Source organism: Carcharodon carcharias, chromosome 15 (genome assembly GCF_017639515.1).
Source record: "Carcharodon carcharias isolate sCarCar2 chromosome 15, sCarCar2.pri, whole genome shotgun sequence".
In the NCBI taxonomy this organism is placed as follows: domain Eukaryota; kingdom Metazoa; phylum Chordata; class Chondrichthyes; order Lamniformes; family Lamnidae; genus Carcharodon; species Carcharodon carcharias.
Window position 1 is genome coordinate 129,257,120 of NC_054481.1, and position 19,158 is coordinate 129,276,277.

A 19,158-nucleotide genomic window follows, 5' to 3' on the forward strand; every position below is an offset into this window, starting at 1 on the left:
TTACTGTACACATGTATATAGTTACTAGTAGTTAATAAATACTGACAGTTGAACAACCTATTATTACCTTACTAAGAGTTACTGAGCTGTACCCAACATCCTACAACATGGTGACGGCGAATGGAAGAACCCAAAACCTTGCAAAGACTGCAGAAGAAAATTAAAATCCTGGAACACCAAAGGAAAAAATCAAAGAAGCATTCTTACCCGCAGAAAAGCTCAAGAAACGAAAGCGCAGATGGAAATCACCAGAGAAAAGATCCAAAGAAAACGTGGAAGCTGAGGGCAGAAATAAAACTCTTCACTGCAGCCAAAGACTACACGGGATCCTGTGGAAGCCCAGTTTCAAAACCCAGAGAGTGCAGAGTCAGCAGACCTTGCAGGGATGAGCAAAAAAGTAAAAGAAATTCCTGGACTAAGCAAGTCCTGAAGAAGTTTAAATATTGCAGTGGTCAAAAATTGCCATTTAAATCATAGTGAGAGAAACCCGATTCCTGATTCTGTGCCTAAACTATGCCACCACAGCAAAGCCCACTTCTAAAAGAAAAAAAAATTAAAGATTAGTCACGACTGAGTAGGCAGCTTTACAACCAAGCAAAAGCCGGAATTCGACAATTCAACAACCCAAAAACATAACACTGAAGCAGGGAGCACTTTAAGTAGTTTGTCCAAGCAGCCATTGTTCAAAAAATCTAAATGTTGAGATTGCGAGCACCATGACTGCGGGATCCTGCCAAAACCAGCAAATGCAAAAAACCCTTTGCACAGAAGCATATGGTGGCACCATCTTGGATTTTCGGAAACCTCTTAAAGCTGAACCTGCATTTAAAAATATTTAACCATGAATCAGAAATCTACTCTTCCTCGGATTTATCCAAGGTCCAAATCAATCACAAAATTGGGAAACTATAGAAAGACATTCCTTAGACACAGGATTGCTTCAGGTTTGGATAAAAAGGCAGAAGTTGAATAAGGTAACACACTGCCTCATTCGGTAGGCCTGATAGCCAATGATATAATAGCTTGATAAGGAATAAATTAATCATCTGCATAATTTGATGAAGTTTGAAAACCATTCGACACTTTATTAACTTCTGAAGTAACAGAATCTGTTGCAAGGCTGTGATTACGGTGATGTGAAATCTGAGCTAATCAGGGATACAATAGTTGTAGGAGTGGCGGACAACGTATTCTCAGACATGCTTCAGGTGAAGGAAGATTTGACCCTTGTCAAGCAATCTGAAATCTATTTGCATCACAGATCTATATTAAGAGGAGAAAGTAACCCGTGGTACAAAGTAAACCTCACTGTCCAGCTAGAGAAACAGCACAGAAACAGGGATACTCCAAGCTCCTAGGTTAGACCCTTTACTGTACATATATACATTGTTACTAGTAGTTAATAAATACTTTTGGTTGAACTACCTAAGTCTACGGATAACTTAACAAGAACTATCGAACGACATCCAACATTTTACCACAGACTTCCCTCCTAAATCCCAAATTCCTCCAGTAAGAAGAGTAGGAGTAATACAGTCCTTACCTCTTAAGATGGACTGCAAACTGCAACCCCACACAGTAGATTTAAGTACACAAGATAATTGGATCTTAAGGGGGTGCTAATTATTTTATCGAACATGTTTACAGTGATTACTTAGTGCAAGCTATAAGCCAACACCGGTTAGAGATAATTAAGCACATAAAATAATCAGACCGAAACAATGTATGAGTGCTGTGTGGACACCTATAACTTCCCAAAAACATGGTGTGCAACATGGCAACTTTATCATTGATAATAATGATAAGACAAAAAATTTTGTGGTAATGGTAACATAAAAGCCATTTATGTGACAGAACCTAATACTACACCTCCCCTCAAGTTTTATTTTGCCCGGTTTTAAATGCGGGTGGTTTTAGTTCAAAAAGCTTCAAATAATTGAGAGTAAACTGGTATATAACAGTAACAGGAATAGTGGTCCTGATTTTGTGGTCTCAATAGTGGTGAACACTGGTCAGAGGAGGCTTTGGTGATGGCCCTGCTGGGCCACTCTTTCAGGCTGCAGGGACCAATACTGAGTGAATTTGGGTGCATTACCTGCAAGTTACACAGATTTTCAGGTACCTTGTATATTAGCTGGTAATTTCAAGCATTAAGCCTCCTTTCCAAACAGACCTTGGCAATAAAAAGTCAGTGCCTAAGATCTGCTATCAACATTGATACATTTATTTTTCAGGTACAGATTTCACAGATACTGTGTGTGAGCTGTGCCCTGAAGGAACATATTCAGGAACTGATTCATCAACTGAAGCATGTGAGAAATGGACTAAGTAAGTACATAAAAAAAATCCAGAATTTTTAACTTGCAACATCAGCGTATGGTTGGCTGTAATTTGCAAACATACAGTGGGGAATTTAAACCTCGTGGGTGGATGGCTGGGGAACCGCTGTCAGTTTGTGCAGATTGGAATGGGTGGTGGGGTTGTTAAAGAAGCAAAAATGCCAGCATGTTGGGAACATGACAAGAAGTTGACAACTTCTTTAATCAGTCCTATTTCGGAACCACATGCAAAGCCCCTGTGGGACAGTTCGGGCGATGCATTACTTACATTAAAAACCAATTGGCTGAAGATTTATCTCTGCATTCTGGCTTTAACTGCCAGCACTGGGTTTCCTGGGCTGTGAGAAGCTCACCAGGGTGAACATGGTGAGAGCAAAGGAAGGATTAATGGGTCTGTGAAATTGACAGGCTGGAAAGCCTTGAAATACTGATTCAGGACAGGCGTGTGTTTGTCTAAGTGAAAGGCTATTGCTCACAGGATTTATTCTGAGAGTGTGTTTTTACTTCTTTGTAGGTTATTTCCAACACTTAAGGATATTTCTGCAAGCTTGCACTTTCTCATTTTTATCTGCACTCTGTAGGACAGAGGGGATCAGAGGAGAAGGGACAGAGCCCATAACTTTTGAGCTCCAGGATATCGGAACTGGATGTGCTGAGGAACTTCCCCCACCCCCGAACCCCCTACCCCTGAAAGTCCCCACCTAAGGATTGCACAGCAATTGCCCAGGAAGTTCAAACTCCTGTTGGGCAATTGGCTGGCAATGGGAACCACCTGAAAGCATGGCATAAATTGCAAGCTTTGGATGGTTCCAATTGTCTTACAGTAACAGTTACCTAGAAAGAGTTAGAAGAATTAAAACCACTTCTAAGTTCTGGGTAACTATAATACAGACCCTATCCCTGCCCCTGACATCCCACTGAACTACCCCCACCTCCCACCACCGAACCCACCCCAACCAACTAAACTTCCTATTATGACCCAGCAGTTGGTAAAGCTGAGTTATTTAAAAATCCCAGAGGGAAACTTTAAACAACTGTCATAACCTATATTTTTATTTTTGTATGTTTTGAGATGCAGCTCTAAATTCAGGAATCAGACCACCAGTTCTCGAGGGGTTTTATATCAAAATACTTGAGACATTTATTAATTTACACAAGTCAAATATATACAAATTACTACTGTCATAACTTTTAACAAATGCCTAAACTAATCTGCATTAAGGCAACAGCAACCCGTAGACTTTCAGCAGACACCAGACAAAGCATTTACACCTTACAAATTCAAAATGAGGTTCTTTTCACTTTGGTTCTTATGGAGACAGTTGTAGGCTTGCAGCTGCTTTGATCTTACATTGCCTGTGCCTTGCACACACAAAACTGCTGTCTGTTATACCCAACACAGCTCATTCTATGTAAATTCTCATTGTATCACCGGCACCATTGACCTCCACCTCTTCTAACAATAAAACCCCTTTCATAGTACCAATTTTATTAGTAATATAAACATATTGCTTAGTCTCTGCCAGCTAGGTGCCAGATTTCACCCCCCCTTCTTGAATGCTGTATTCAAAAAATTGCAAATGCACTCTACCTCTCTTACATCTCAAAACTAGTACACATCAAAGCACCCAAACTGGCTGCCTTTAATCCAATTAAGACTCACCCACAGACTAAACTTCTAAGTTAAAAGAAAAAATAGTTTCCAATAATATCATATATGTTAATAGCTTCATGACACTCACCCAACCAACCAACCCTGAGCACCCGATCCACCCCCTACCCCCAAACCTGCCCAGTTACCTTACAAACTTACCTTCGCCCAGGCTTCTCAAATAGCTGGACCCTTAAACTTACCTCCTTTACGGCAGCTAGTGCTGTAAAAAGAGGTCGTGGCTTCCTTATCTCTGACTCTTCTGCCCTCAACACGAGGCTTCAGGAACCCGCTGTACTGCACAGTTCTCATCCGGCCTGAGTCGAAAGGTCGGGCAGAAAAGGAGTGGCTGGATTTCATGGTAAATAAGCTGGTAGTGGAGTGGCAATTTAACTCTGATTGCCACTCCGTGGAAGTTACGGGCCAGAGTTCCGATTCGCAGAAAGCAATACTCCCAACACAGAGTTTACTGACAGGGGAGAGGAGGATGCAGAGATGCTTCAGTGTGATTTGGACAAGCTGAGTGAGTGGGCAAATGCATTGCAGGTGCAGTATAATGTGGATAAATGTGAGCTTATCCACTTTGGTAGCAAAAACAGGATGCAGGTTATTATCTGAATGGCTATAAATTGAGAGAAGGGAATGTGCAACGAGACCTGGGTGACCTCATACACCAGTCGCTGAAGGTAGGTATGCAGGTGCAGCAGGTGGTAAAGAAGAAATGGTTTGTTGGCCCTCATAGCCAGAGGATTCAAGTACAGGAGCAATGATGTCTTGCTGCAATTATACAGGACCTTGCTGAGGCCACCCCTGGAATAATGTGTGCAGTTTTGGTCTTATCTGAGGAATGATGTTCTTGCTATAGAGGGAGTGCAGCGAAGGTTTATCAGACTGATTTCTGGGATGGTTGGACTGACATATGAGGAGACATTGAGTCGGTTAGGGTTATATTCGCTGGAGTTCAGAAGAATGAGGGAATATCTCATAGAAACCTATAAAATTCTAACAGGACTAGACAGGGTAGATGCAGGAAGGATGTTCCTGATAGTGGGGGAGTTCAGAACCAGGGGTCATAGTCTGAGGCTATGGGGTCGATCACTTAGGACTGAGATGAGGAGAAATTTCTTCACCCAGAGAGTGGTGAGCCTGTGGAATTCGCTACCACAAAAAGTAGTTGAGGCAAAATATTGTTTGTTTTCAAGAGGAGTTAGACATAGCTCCCGGGGCGAAAGGGATCAAAGGATATGGGGAGAAAGCAGGAGCAAGCTATTGAGTTGGTCATCAGCCATGATCATAATGAATGGTGGAGCAGGCTCGAAGAGCCGAATGGCCTACTCCTGCTCCTATTTTCTATGTTTCTATGACCTTTCTAATTTTCATCTATATACTGCCCTTCAACAATATAATTTGAAAACAGATTGTTACGATACACTTTACGCTGATGCCACTCAGCTCTGTCTCACCACCACCTCTCTCAACCCCTCCGCCGCCTCTATCTAAATTGTCGGACTGTTTGTCCAACATCCGGTGTTGAATGAGCAGAAATTTCCTCCAACTAAATATTGGAAGGACTGAAGCCATTGTCTTCAATACTCACCGCAAACACTTTTCCCTGGCCACCGACTCCATCCCTCTTGCTGGCTACTGAGTTTTGGCTGAAACAGACTGCTTGAAACTTCATGTGACCCTGAGTTGAGCATCTAACTACAAATCTGCCCCATTACCAAGACTGCCCAATTTCTATTATTGTAATATCGACTGCCCCTGCCTCAACTCAGCTGCTGCTGAAATTCACATCACCTTTGCTACCTCTAGACTTGACTTGTTCAAGGGTCTCCCTGGCCAGGCTCCCATCATCCACCCTACTTTAACTTGTGCTCATCCAATTCTACTGCCCATATCGCAACTTGGACAAGTGCCAGTGACTCATCATCTTTATATGTGCTCAGCTGCATTGGCTCCCAGTCTGGCAGTACCTCAATTTTAGATCTTTCATCCTTGTTTTTAAATTCGTCCAGGGTCTAGTACTTTAATATTCCGGTAACCTCCACCACCTCACAAGACTTTGAGATCCAAACTTCTCCAATATTTTGTATTGCATTTATGAGATGTGGGCGATGCTAACAATGTCAGCATTTATTGCCCAACCCTAATTGCCCTTGAGAAGGTGTTAATGAGCTGCCGTCTTGAACCGCTGTAGTCCATGTGGTATAGCTACACCCAGAGTGTTGTTAGGAAGAGGATTCCAGAATTTAGACTCAGCAACTGTGAAGCAACAGAATTATAGTTCCAAGACAGGATGATGTGTAGCTTGGAGGGGAACTTGCAAGTGGTGATATTCCCATCGGTCTGAAGCCCTTGTTCTTCTAGGTGGTAGAGGTCAGGAGTTTGAAAGGTGCTGTTGAAGGAGCCTTGGCAAGGTGCTGCAGTGCATGTTGTGTCTGGTGCACATTGCTGCCACTGTGCACCATTGGTGCAAGGAGTGACAATTGGTGGTGCATAGCATGCCGATCAGGTGGGCTACTTTGTCCTGGATGGAGTGTTGTTGGAGCTGCATTCATTCTGGGAAGTGGAAAGTATTACATCAGACTTCTGACTGATGCCTTGTAGATGATGACAGGCTTCAGGGAGTCAGGAGATGAGTCCTTCACCGCAGAATTCCCAATCTCTGACCTGCTCTTGTTGCCACAGTATTTATATGGCTAGTCCAGTTCAGTTTCTGGTCAATGGTAAACCCGAAGATGTTGATGTTGGGGGATTCAGCAATGATATCGCCATTGAATGTCTTGGGAAGATGGTTAGATTCTCTCTTTTGTTGGAGATGTTCATTGCTTGGCACTTGTGTGGCATGAAAGTTACTTGCCACTTAGAGCCCAAGCCTGGATATTGTCCAGGTGTTGCTGCACATGGACACGGACTGCTTCAGTATCTGAGGAGTTGCAATTGGCACTGAACACTGAATCATCAGCAAACAATCTCACTTCTGACCTCTTGTTGGAGAGAAGCATTGTTAAAGCAGCTGAAGATGGCCTGGCCTGACACTACCCTGAGGAACACCTGAAGCGATGTCCTGAGTTGAGATGATTGGCCTCCAACAATCACAGCTATCATCCTTTCCTGGCATGACTCCAACCATCGAGAGATTTCCCCAATTCTCATTGACTGTTTGGTGCAGCATTTAGTCCAAAGCTGCTCTGAAGTCAAGGACAGTCGCTCTCACCTCATCGTTGGAATCCAACTTTTTTGCCCTTTTTGGACCATGACTAACAAGGTCTGGAGCTTCGTGACTCTGGTGGAACCCAAACTGAGAATCAGTGAACAGGTTTTGTTGTGTAAGTTCAGCTTGAAAGCACTGTTGTTGACACCTTTCATCGCTTTCCTGATGATTGAGAATAGACTGATGAGGTAGCTTTTGGCTGAATTGGATCTGTCCTTTTTTTGCAGACAGGACGTAGCTGGGCAATTTTCCACATTGTTGGGTCGATGCCAGTGTTGTAGCTGTACTAGAACAGCAGCTGGACTGCAGATAGTTGTGGAGCAGAAATGTTTACTAATACAGCTGCAATGTTGTCAGTAACCAAATCTTTGTCAAATACATTTCTTTCAGTCGGTTCTTGATACCATGTGAAGTGAATTGAACTGGATGAAGACTGGATCTGTGACACTGGGGATCTCAGGAGGAGGCCGAAATGGATCATCCACTCAGCGCTTCTGGGTGACAACGGTTGAGAATACTTCAGCTTTGTCTTTTGAACTGATGTGCTAGGCACCACCCTCAGTGAGCTTGGGGATATTTGTGGATCCTCATCCTCTAATTAGTTGTTTAAATTGTCCACCATCATTCCCAACTGCATGTGGCAGGACTGCAGATTTTTCACCTGATCTGTTGGTTATGGGATTATTTAGCTCTGCCTTTCGCATGCATTCCTGTGTTAAAAATGCAAGTAGTCCTGTGTTATAGCTTCACCATGTTGACACCACTTTTTTAGGTATGCCTGTTGCTGCTCCTGGAATGCTGTCCTACACTTCTCATTGAACCATGGTTGATCCCCGGATTGATGGAATTGGTAGAGTTGGGGATGTGCTGGGCCATGAGGTTACAGATTGTGGTTGATTACAATTCTGCTGCAGACGGCCCTCAGCACCTCATGGCTGCCCAATTTTGAACTGCTGGATCTGTTCTAAGCCTGTCCCATTTAGCATGATGGTAATGCCACACAGCACAGTGGAGGGTGTCTTCAGTGTGAAGACGAGACTTTGTCTCCACAAGGATCGTGTGGTGGTTACAGCTACCAACTCTGTCATGAACAGAATCATCTATGACAGGTAGATTGGTGAAGGTGTGATCAATTAGTTGTTTCACTCTTGATGGTTTCCTTATCACCCTGCTGCAGGCCCACTGTGGCAGAAATGCCCTTCAGGACTTGGCCAGCTTGGTCAGTAGTGCTGCTACTGAGCCACTCTTGGTGATGGACATTGAAGCACCCCACCCATAGAACCATAGAAAAGTTACAGCACAGAAGGAGGCCATTCGGTCCATCTTGACAATGCCAGCCTGAGGACACCTAGGTGCCCTTTCTAATCCCACCTTCCTGCACCTGGCCCATAGCCCTGCAGCTTATAGCACTTTGGGTGCAGATCCAGGTACTTTTTAAAAGATTTTAAAGATTCTGCCTCTACCACCAACTTGGGCAGCGAATTCCAGACACCCACTACCCTCTGCGTAAAAAAAGTTCTTCCTCTTGCCCCCCCTACACTTTCTGCCACTTATCTTGAATCTATGTCCCCTGGTTCTCGAATTCTCCATCATGGGAAACAATTTTATTCTGTCCACTCTATTTATTTCCCCTCATAATTTTGTACAGCTCAATCAAGTCACCTCTCAGCCTTCCTTGTTCTAAGGAAAATAACCCAAACCTATCCAATCTCTCCTCGTAGCTACACTTTTCTTACCCTGGCAACATTCTTGAAAACCTACTCTGCACTCTCTCCAGAGTACATTCTGTGCCATTGCCCTCCTCATTGCTTTTTCCAAGCAATGTTCAACATGGAAGAGTACTGATTCATCAGCTGATGGAGGGCGGTAGGTGGTAATCAGCAGGAGGTTTGCTTGCCCGTGTTTGACCTGATGAACAATACAGGCCATGATAATAGTAAATGACACTTAACTACTTTAAAATCATATCCATCTTCCCTCTACGTTACTGATTAATAGCTGTGACAGGAATGTCATACAGACTCACTTGGTGTTCGCCTGGTATTATCATTAGCAGATATTTCTGATCTCATGTATTTTAAATTTTAGAAAAAGAAAATATCACAAGGGCATGCCAGATCAATCAGCAAATTGAAAAAGACCAGTTAGCATTTCAGTGTGATGCTTCAGCAGAGTTCAGTTCTGAGATTTTGTTTCATTAAATCCCATCGTTGTTACTGAATTTTCTTGAAAATTATTATATTTTTACATCCTTTCACAGGACATGGGCATTGCTGGCAAGGCCAGCATTTACTGACCATCCCTAATTGCCTTTGAGAAGGTGGTGGTGAGCTATCTCCTTGAACCATTGCACTCTTGGTGTCGGTACACCCACAGCACTGTTAGGAAGGGAGTCCCATAATTTTGACCCAGTGTCAGTGAAGGCACAGAAACAGAGTTCCAATTCAGGGTGGTGTATGGCTTGGAAGGGAACGGTGTTCCCAAGCATCTGCTGCCTTTTCCTTAGGTAGATGTCATGGGTTGGAAGGTACTGGAAGGGACCTTGGTGAGTTGCTGCAGTTCACCTTGTAGATGGTATACACTGCTGCCACTGTATATTGGTGGCGGAGGGAGTTTATATTTAAGGTGGTGGATGGGACGTCACTCAAGCGGCTGCTTTGTATTAAATGGTATTGAGCTTATCGAGGGTTATTGAAGCTGCACTCGTCCAGGCAAGTGGAGAGTATTCCATCAAACTCCTGACTTGTGCCTTGTTGATGGTGGGCAGGCTTTGGGGAGTCAGGAGATGAGTTACCCGCCTCAAAATTCCCAGCCTCTGACCTGCCCTTGTAGCTACAGTATATATATGGCTGCTCCAGTTCAGTTTCTGGTCAATGGTAACCCCTAGGATATTGATACGAGGGGATTGGCCTAAGTTGAAAGACCTAACTGGCGATCCTTAAAGACATCACCAGAGGCCTCCGAGAAAGGAAATTTTTGTGGGCTTTTAAGAATCTTGCACCCACCCAACATCTGTTTCAGCCCCCTTTCCCCCCGCCCCACAGCAGTCCTAACCCACCAACTTCTACAGCCTGTTGATTACCCCCTCTTTGGGAAATGAACATAAAAGCAAAATACTGCGGATACTGGAAATCTGAAATAAGAACAAAAAACCTCTATTTTTAAAACAAATTTCCAATAATATTATATACATTAATCGCTTCATGACAGCCGCACAAGTGTCAAGCAATGGTCATCTCCAACAAGAGAGAATCTAACCATCTCCCCATGACACTCAATAGGTGTGTCTTAATTGGATTAAAGCCAGCTAGTCTAAGTGCTTTGATGTATACTAGTTTTGAGCTGTAAGAGAGGCAGAGTGCATTTGCATTTTGTTGAATAGAGCATTCAAGAAGGCGAGTGAAATCTGGCACCTAGTCAGCAGAGACCAAGCAATATGTTTATATTACTAATAAAATTGGTACTATGAAAAGGGTTTTACTGTTAGAAGAGGTGGAGTTCAAAGGGACGAGTGATACAATGAGAATTTACATTCATTGAGATATGCTGGACATAACCGGTACCAGTTTTGTGCGTGCAGGGCAGAGGCAATGTAAGATCAATGCCTTTAAGCCTGCCACTGTGTCTACAAGGAACCAAAGTGAAAGGTACCTTATTTTGAATGTGTTAAATGAAAATGCTTTGCCTAGTGTCTGCTTAAAAGTCTATGGGAATAATATTCCGTCGGCGAGCGGGGGCGGGGCCCACTTGCTGACGTGTAAAATGTCATCCAAAACTCTCTTACCTGCTCAGTGATGCCAGGTGGTCGTCCCAATGTCACCACGTATCATTTAGATTGTCAGTTCGGCGGGCACGTAGCCATGTCAGCTGCACACTCGCCAAACTGTCTAAGGCCCTTAAGGAAGTCATTTGTTAAGAATGGTTAAGATTGCTGCCCGCCCAATCTTAAGGTTGGCGGGCACGTGAAGAGCCCAGGCGGCTTTCCCGTTTTTCATGAAACTTCATCGATGGGCGGGTTGAGGTTTCATGAAGTGTTTTAAAACGTAATAACAATTTATACTTTTAGTCTTTGACATGTCCCAGCTCATGTGATAGTGTCACATGAGGGGACATGTTTTAAAAGTGTTACAAACCTTGATTGCAAACTTTAGCGCTGAAACCAATCTCCCTGAGGCGCCCCTGTGCCTCGGGGAGATCTCTAAGAGCGCAGGGAACCTCTCAGGGAATCCACCCCCTGCCCGCACAGGGACCTCTCAGTGCTTTCAGCTGTGTGTCATGATGGGTGGGCCTTAACTGGCCCACCCACGTAAACTGGCGGCGCCCACCGGATCGGGAGCGCCAGTTGGGTTCGCGCTCGCTCCTGCCCTCCCCCACGCAAACACCCCAACGGGGGGATTATTCTCCCCTATGTGTTGCTGTTGCCTCAATGGAGATTAGTTTGGGAATTTGTTATATGTTGAGATAGTGGTAATTTGTAGCCATGTATATGTGTTTAATGTGTTGTACCTTAATGAAATGTTTCATTTAGTTTAATATAAAATCTCTCGAGGACTGGTGGTCTGATTCTTGAATTTCAAGCTGCATCTCAAACATACCACTTAAAAATATAGGTTATGACAGTTGTTTAAATTTCCCTCTGGGATTTTTAAATAACTCAGCTTTACCAACTGCCGGGTCATAACAGCGGCACAAATGTTAGTTGAGATTTATAAGCCGAAGTGGATTAGAAATAATTGTAGCCATGTCTCAGTCAAAGCAACAACAACAACTTATATAGCACGGTTAAAGTAATGAAACGTCCCAAGGCTATTCACAGGAGCACTGTAAAATAAAACATGACACCAAGCCACATAAGGGGATATTAGGTGAGATGACCAAAAGCTTGGTCAAGGAGGTGTGTTTTAAGGATTGTCTTGAAGGAGGAAAGCGAGGTAGAGAGGGGGAAAGATGTAGGGAGGGAATTCCAGAGCGTGGGGCCTTGGCAAATGAAGGCATGACCCCAGTAGTGGAGCACTTATAATTGGGAACATACAGGAGGCCAGAATTAGAGGAGCACAGATCTCAGAGGGTTGTGGGGCTGAGGTAGGTTACAGAGATAGAGTGGGACAAAGCTATGGAGAGATTTGAAAATGAGGATGAGAATTTTAAAATCAAGTCGTTGCTGACCGGGAGCCAATGAAAGTCAGCCTGCACAAGGGGGATCAGAAACAGGACTTGCTGAAAGTTAGGGTGCAGGTAACAGAGTTTTGGATGACTTGAGGTTTATGTAGAATGGAATGTGGGGAAGCACCTTTTTGAGTCATATGCCCATGGATTCAAGCCACACTCCAGAGACTTGAGCACAAAAATCTAGGCTGCGCTTCAGTGCCTTATTCAATAAGTAATATTAAACTGAGGATCCATCTGTCCTTTTAGGTGGAAGTGAAAAATCCCATGAGACTATTTTGAAGAGGATCTTGTAGTTATTCCAGGTGCCTGGCCAGTAGTTATTTTGATTAAATATAATGAATCAGCCTTCCATCATTTCCTGTAATGGTAATGTGTTGGAATAAGATTTCCATAAAAGATTAATTGTCACAGGTTCGTTATAAATATTAATACAACAACTAATGTGGATATTTGTGTTGATTTAATTTTTTTCTGCATTTTCCCCAGTTGTAAGGAACGCAACCAAAATCAGGTCAAACTAGGAACCTCTAGTACTGACACGATATGTGGAACAAAGACTAATCTGGTCACTATACTTGTGCCTGTTGTCATCACGGTGCTTATCATAGCTTGTGCGGTGGTTTTTATTTGGAAGAGAAATAGAAGGCATCCAAAACATGAAGGTGAGTACTTCTTTTGATTTACTGTGTACATCTTTCTGTTCCAGTATGATTTGCCATATTCTTTCAATTAGATTGGAAAAAATTTACTTTTCTTTCGAACAGCGTATACTGCTGTCAAAGCCGTGAGGAAATTTGGCAGCAGGAGGTCACAACACAGAAATCATGGGATCAGTATCTGACAATTAGTGGGAAGAGGGGCCTGAAGGAGATCGTGGGGGGGGAGGAAGTGCAGATGGGAGTTGAAGGTTCAAGACCAATTGAGGGAAGCCAGGTCTTAGGAGATCAAAGGACTCCTTGCAAAGCCTGGTGAGGCGGAGGGAGAGCGTTCCTGATCCACCTGGCCCACAAGGAGTCCTAACTGAGAGTTTTATTGGTATTTTGCTGCAGTCAGTGTGGACGCCCCCCTGACTTTGTTTATTATGTTGCAGCCTGATTGGTATCTTCAGGCTGAGACTTTGAATTTAATTTACTGGCAGGTCCTATCTGCTGGTAGTGAGCGTCTTGGTTGACTTCAATTTTGGCAAAGGTAAGATGGTGCCAGGTAGGTACAATGCAGCCTCAGCTGTTAAGTCACCTCGGCCTAATTTTAACCTTTGCCACATGTGATGAGCAAGGGTGGGAGTGTATTAAAATTAAGGCTAGTGTGTCATTTGCTATGAAGAACACCTGCTATTTTCATGTTGGGCCAGACCTGCGCTATGTACAGCAACACCAAGAGTGCCTCACACCTGATCACCAGGTATTTACCCGCAGGGTATCAGAGCATCATTCCCGCGTGACAGTTTTTGTGTTACCATGGTCACACATTCCTTCCTGTTTTTGACAGATGCCCTGGCCTCTCTGAACCATGACCTTCCTTCCATCAAAAGGTCAGAAGTAGGGATGTTCGCAGATGATTGCACAATGTTCAGTACCATTTGCGACTCCTCAGATATTGGGAAAGTCCGTGTCCAGATGCAGCAAGACCTGGAAAATATCCAGGCTTGGGCTGATAAGTGGTAAGTAACACGCAGTTGTCAGGCAATGACCATCACCAAACAGAGGGAATCTTCACAGCTCCTCTTGACATTCAGTGGTATTATCATCGCTGAATCCCCCATTGTCGACATCCTGGGGGTTACCATTGACCAGAAACTGAACTGCACCAGCCATATAGGTACTAAGGCTACAAGAGCAGTTCAGAGGCTGGGAATTCTGTGGAGAGTGACTTGGCTCCTGAGCCCCCCAAAGCCAGCCCACCACCTTCAACGCACAAGTCAAGAATGTGATGGAATACTCCCCACCTGCCTAGATGAATACAACTCCAGCAACATTCAGGACAAAGCAGCCCACTTGATTGGCACCCCATCCACCACCATAAACTCCCTCCACCACAGATGCACAATGGCAGCCATGAGTACCATCTACAAAATGGACTACAGCAACTCACCAAGGCTCCTTCGACAGTACCTTCCAAACCCACAACCTCTACCAGCGAGCACAACAAGGACAGCAGATGCATGGGAACACCACCACCTGCAAGTTCCTCTCCAAATCTCACACCATCCTGACTTGAAACTATATCACTGTTCCTTCTCTGTCCCTGGGTCAAAATCCTGGAACTCCCTTCCTAACAGCACTGCAGTGGTTAAAGAAGATAGCACAACACTACCTGCTCAGGGGCAATTAGGGATGATTAATAAATGCTGGCATAGTCAGCAACGCCCACATCCAATGAACGAATAAAAAAAAAAATCCCTAGCACCTTCAGTTAGTCTAACCTGATGGTAAAGGGAACAAAGGATCATTTGGCTCAGTTTCCAAAGAACATGGCCTCGCTCTTGCCACAATTTACTTTGGTTCCCAAGGCTGCTTCAGACTGGTCACAGATGCTCATCAGTCTACACAGAGACTGTGAATATGAGCAGAAGACAGTGATGTCATCCATGTATAGGGAGGCTTTAACCTGAGTGCCTCCGCTGCCTGGAATCGCCAGCCCTCTTATGCCCACATCCTTCCTGATGGACTCAGCAGAAGGTTTGAAGCAACACACAAACAGAACAGGGGAGAGCTGACAGCCCTGTCTGATTCCAGTTTTGATCAGAAAGCTTTCCAATTCCTGTCCATTGTTCAATTGTGGATTTCATCCCCAAACCCCATGTTGGAGAGCACAGCCATCATGTAGGGGTGTGAAATTCTGACAAGGGTCTTCTCCTGGTCCAAGCTGATGAGGTAGGTATCCACCCCCTGTCCGGCACAAAGGCGATCATATCCCTGGAATAGCACCAGGCTACCAAAGATCATCCGGCTGGGTACAGCCCAGGTCTGATCAGGATGGGTCACTTATTCCAGAGCAGACTTGAGTCGAATGTTGAGGATCTTGGATGGAATTTTGTAGTCCATGTTAAACAGTGAAATTTGCCACCAGTTTGTGATTCCCTCCCTCTCCCACTTTCACCTGTGGCTGAGGTTGATGATGCCTTTCCTCATGGGTTCTGACATGCCACCAGCCAGATGCATGCTCTCATACATTTCCAGCAGGTCTGGGCTGGTCCAGTCCCATAGAGTCAAATGCAACTCAGCTGGTAAACCATCACTTCCGGGAGCTTAACTTGTCTCAAAGGATCTGGCAGCCTTTGTCAGCTCATCGGCTTTAGTGGTTTGTCCAGACTCTCCTGCGTGCTGTCATCTAAGACTTCCATGATAGAGAACAGGAAAGACTGGGAGGCTGTGTTGTCTGTGGGCTTCACGTCATAGAGTCTGGCGTAAAAGGATTTGCTGATCCTTGGTATGTCAAACTATGATGACGTTACCGAGTTATCTTCTTCCTTCAGGCTGCTGATCACAGCACTGTCTATGTGTATCTTTTGGAAGAACAACATGAACACCTCTCATCCTGCTGCACGGACTGGAAGGCAAAGATGGAGGCTTGCAGGCTCTTCACCTCTTGGAAATTCTCCTTGACATCGAAACCCATCGACTGTGGTCTGAGCAGATTCTATATGCTTTTCTGGAGTCAAAACATTTCCCTCTGTTCTTCTCTATCCTTCTGAATACCTTTTGAGGACAAAAAACTTCTTGACGTTTGCCTTGATGACTTCCCACCAGTGCATAGGAGACTCGAGGAGGGGATTCAAGATTTTCCAGCCTTTGTAATCCCTTTTGAATTCCTCAATGTGTTTTGGGGTCAGCCAATTCATGTTCAGCTTCCATGTCCCCCTAACAACCCTCTGGTCTTCCTGTAAGTGGCACGGCCACTCGGAGGTAAAGGTCAGAGAAGCACACCAGCTTAACGTCGGTGGATCAGACCATGAACACTGGGGACACAAAAAGAAGCCTGTCCTGGAACGGATGGGCCTGTCTGTCCTCTACCTGGTGTATCTGTGCGGTGCTCCATCTGTAGGGTTGCTAAGCCATCAGGCAGCTTGGCGTCTTTTACTGTTTCCATCAGGAGTCTGGATGTGGTATCCAGTTTGCTGTTGGCCCTCCTGGATCAGCCAGCTGCACCGTTGATGAATTTGATATCACCACCTAGAGGGCTGTGCCTGGGACATTGCCAGCAGCAGTGGGAGCCACTGAAGGACTCCCAGCCACTTGCTGTTTTGAGTCGGGCATACACAGAAATTGACCGTGGAGCATTTTTGTACATTACATCTGGTAGGAGGAGGTGCCCGTCCAACACCTCCTTAACTTCGGAGGTGGTGGAGTTGCCTCCCTGCAGCAGAATACCCAGGCCAGAAGAACAGAATCATTTCCTTCTTACTAGTTCAGTGGCCCATGGGACCACCATTGCCTGGAGGTGCTGAGGTCCACCCTCCTGCAGAAACAGCAGATCAGCTTTTATCTTGACAAGGTACCCCAAGTTCGAAACACATCGGGTAGTAGACTTAACACTACGCACTTTACTGGAGGCAATTTTTAGACCCACTTAAAACACTGTTGCTGAGCAGACCCATTGTCTGTGAGGGTTCTGGCTTTTGGGCATGTTCCTGCATACTCATCAAATTCAGAAACAGTCTTCCCGTTGTTGGGCTGAGAAAGCTGTCCTGGTCCCCACCACCAGTGTTGTTCCACCCAAGTGACATCGGAGGAGTCATGCAAGGAGCGCGGTCTGGGCTGCCCTCCATTGGATAAGTGTTTCCATTCTGTTCCTCCTCCAGTACATGGCTGCTCCTGGTTTTCCAGAGCCAGGGGGAACTGGCCTGTTCGGTGTTTCCCATATTTTGGAGCTTGTGTTTCTTCTGCTCGAGCTTCTTAGTGTTTTGCCACTTCTGCAGGTGTCATCCGTGTCCCTCCTTATACAATGAGAAGCAGCCACAGAAGTCCGTTTCGGATGGGAAGTGGCTTGGTCCTTTCATGGCCCCTTCTTCCTCCCAACTAGGTGCCACTCACCCAGTTGTCCCTCTACCGACTCCTCCTCCATTGATTTGATCTGCTGAGGGAGCAGCTCAGGACAGTATGGGTGTTTGACACTCTGCTGCCGCATCCTTTTCCTTTTTGGCCCTCCCTGTGTCTTTCTTTGTCCCATTCTTCTCACTGAAGTGCTTGGTGAGTCAGGGTTGCAGATCTCTTCATAATAGCCATACCCGCCATTTTGTCTGCGTGCCCTTTGTTGGTGACACCCAGCTGGTGAGAACCAAGGCAGAGTTTTGCGCAGGTCTTGTAGAGGTGGCCTGCCCCATCTCACAAGTTGCAACATTTACTCTGCAGTCCTTTGTCTGATGGCTTTCCTGCTTGCAGCTCTTACAGATGATGGTGCTACAGTTGCAATGTGGCCAGATTTGCCATAAGCGTGACAAACACTGGGTTGCCCAGCACAGACAAGGTAGCCCCAACTTCTGCCGATGGCAATGCTAGAGGGAGAGTGGAGAATTGCTCCCTTGCCGTCCACCTTCAACGTCACCTTGACCTGCCATTTACTGGTCCAAATCCCGACAAGGTTCTTGAGCTCAGTGCTATTCCTGACCACTTCACCAATCCCGGCGAGGAAGGTCAGCACATCCACAATAGGAACATGGGATTGTAAAGTTGGATGGTCACAACACTGTTCTGTTCCAATGGCAACGTGAAGAGCAATCCCACTGTAAGGATAGACAGCAGGGTCAGGTTTCTTCTCTCCTCGAACACTTTGAGAAATTTTACACATGCTCAGCATTCTTGAAAGTCAAATAAAGTATCCAGTGCTGGGGAAGTCTTGCAGGTAGTAGGTGTAAGCAGATTCAAATATGCATCATTTCAAAAAGACTTGCTTAACGAATAAGGCACGGACAATCCGTGCACCTTCTTCACTGTTTATCACAGCCACCATAACAGTTACCCCTTCACACTTCTGTGCATTAAATTTCATCTGCCAGATGTCCACACATTCCACCAACCTGTCTATATCCTCGTGAAAACTATCCACCTCAGAGTTCACAATATTTCCAAGTTTTGTATGATCTGCAAAATTTGAACTTGTGCCCTCTATACTCAAGTGTAAGACCATAAGACATAGGAGCAGAAATTAGGCCATTCGGCCCATTGAGTCTGCTCCACCATTCAATCATGGCTGATAAGTTTCTCAACCCCATTCTCCCGCCTTCTCACCGTAACCTTTGATCCCCTTACCAATCAAGAACTTATCTATCTTGGCCTTAAATACACTCAATGACCTGGCCTCCACAGCCTTCTGTGGCAATGAATTCCATAGATTCACCACTCTCTGGCTAAAGAAGTTTCTCCTCATCTCTGTTCTAAAAGGTCTTCCCTTTACTCTGAGACTGTGCCCTCAGGTCCTAGTCTCTCCTACTAATGGAAACATCTTCCCCACGTCCACTCTATCCAGGCCTTTCAGTATTCTGTAAGTTTCAATCAGATCCCCCCCTCATTCTTCTAAACTCCATCGTGTATAGACCCAGAGTCCTAAAACGTTCCTCATATGTTAAGCCTTTCGTTCCTGGGATCGTTCTCGTGAACTTCCTCTGGACCCTCTCCAGGGCCAGAACATCCTTCCTGCAATTACAGGCCCAAAATTGCTCACAATATTCTAAATGTGGTCTGACCAGAGCCTTATAAAGCCTCAGCAGCACATCCCTGCTTTTATATTCTAGTCCTTTCAAAATAAATGCCAACATTGCATTTGCCTTCCTAACTACCGACTCA

General features: G+C 44.9%; 1 protein-coding gene across 6 annotated transcripts in view; it reads left to right on the forward strand.

Moving 5' to 3' along the window:
* Window positions 1-19,158, forward strand: part of LOC121287926 (tumor necrosis factor receptor superfamily member 14-like) — a 49,254-nt gene that overhangs the window by 19,926 nt on the left and 10,170 nt on the right. For 5 of the 6 annotated variants that reach the window (XM_041206025.1, XM_041206020.1, XM_041206023.1 and 2 more), the window contains 3 exons: window positions 2,235-2,328; window positions 12,863-13,038; window positions 13,865-14,036. In XM_041206025.1, coding sequence (XP_041061959.1) covers window positions 2,235-2,328; window positions 12,863-13,038; window positions 13,865-14,036 — 442 coding nt within the window. The remainder of the gene's footprint in view (window positions 1-2,234; window positions 2,329-12,862; window positions 13,039-13,864; window positions 14,037-19,158) is intronic. The other variant, XM_041206024.1, reaches the window with a different exon arrangement.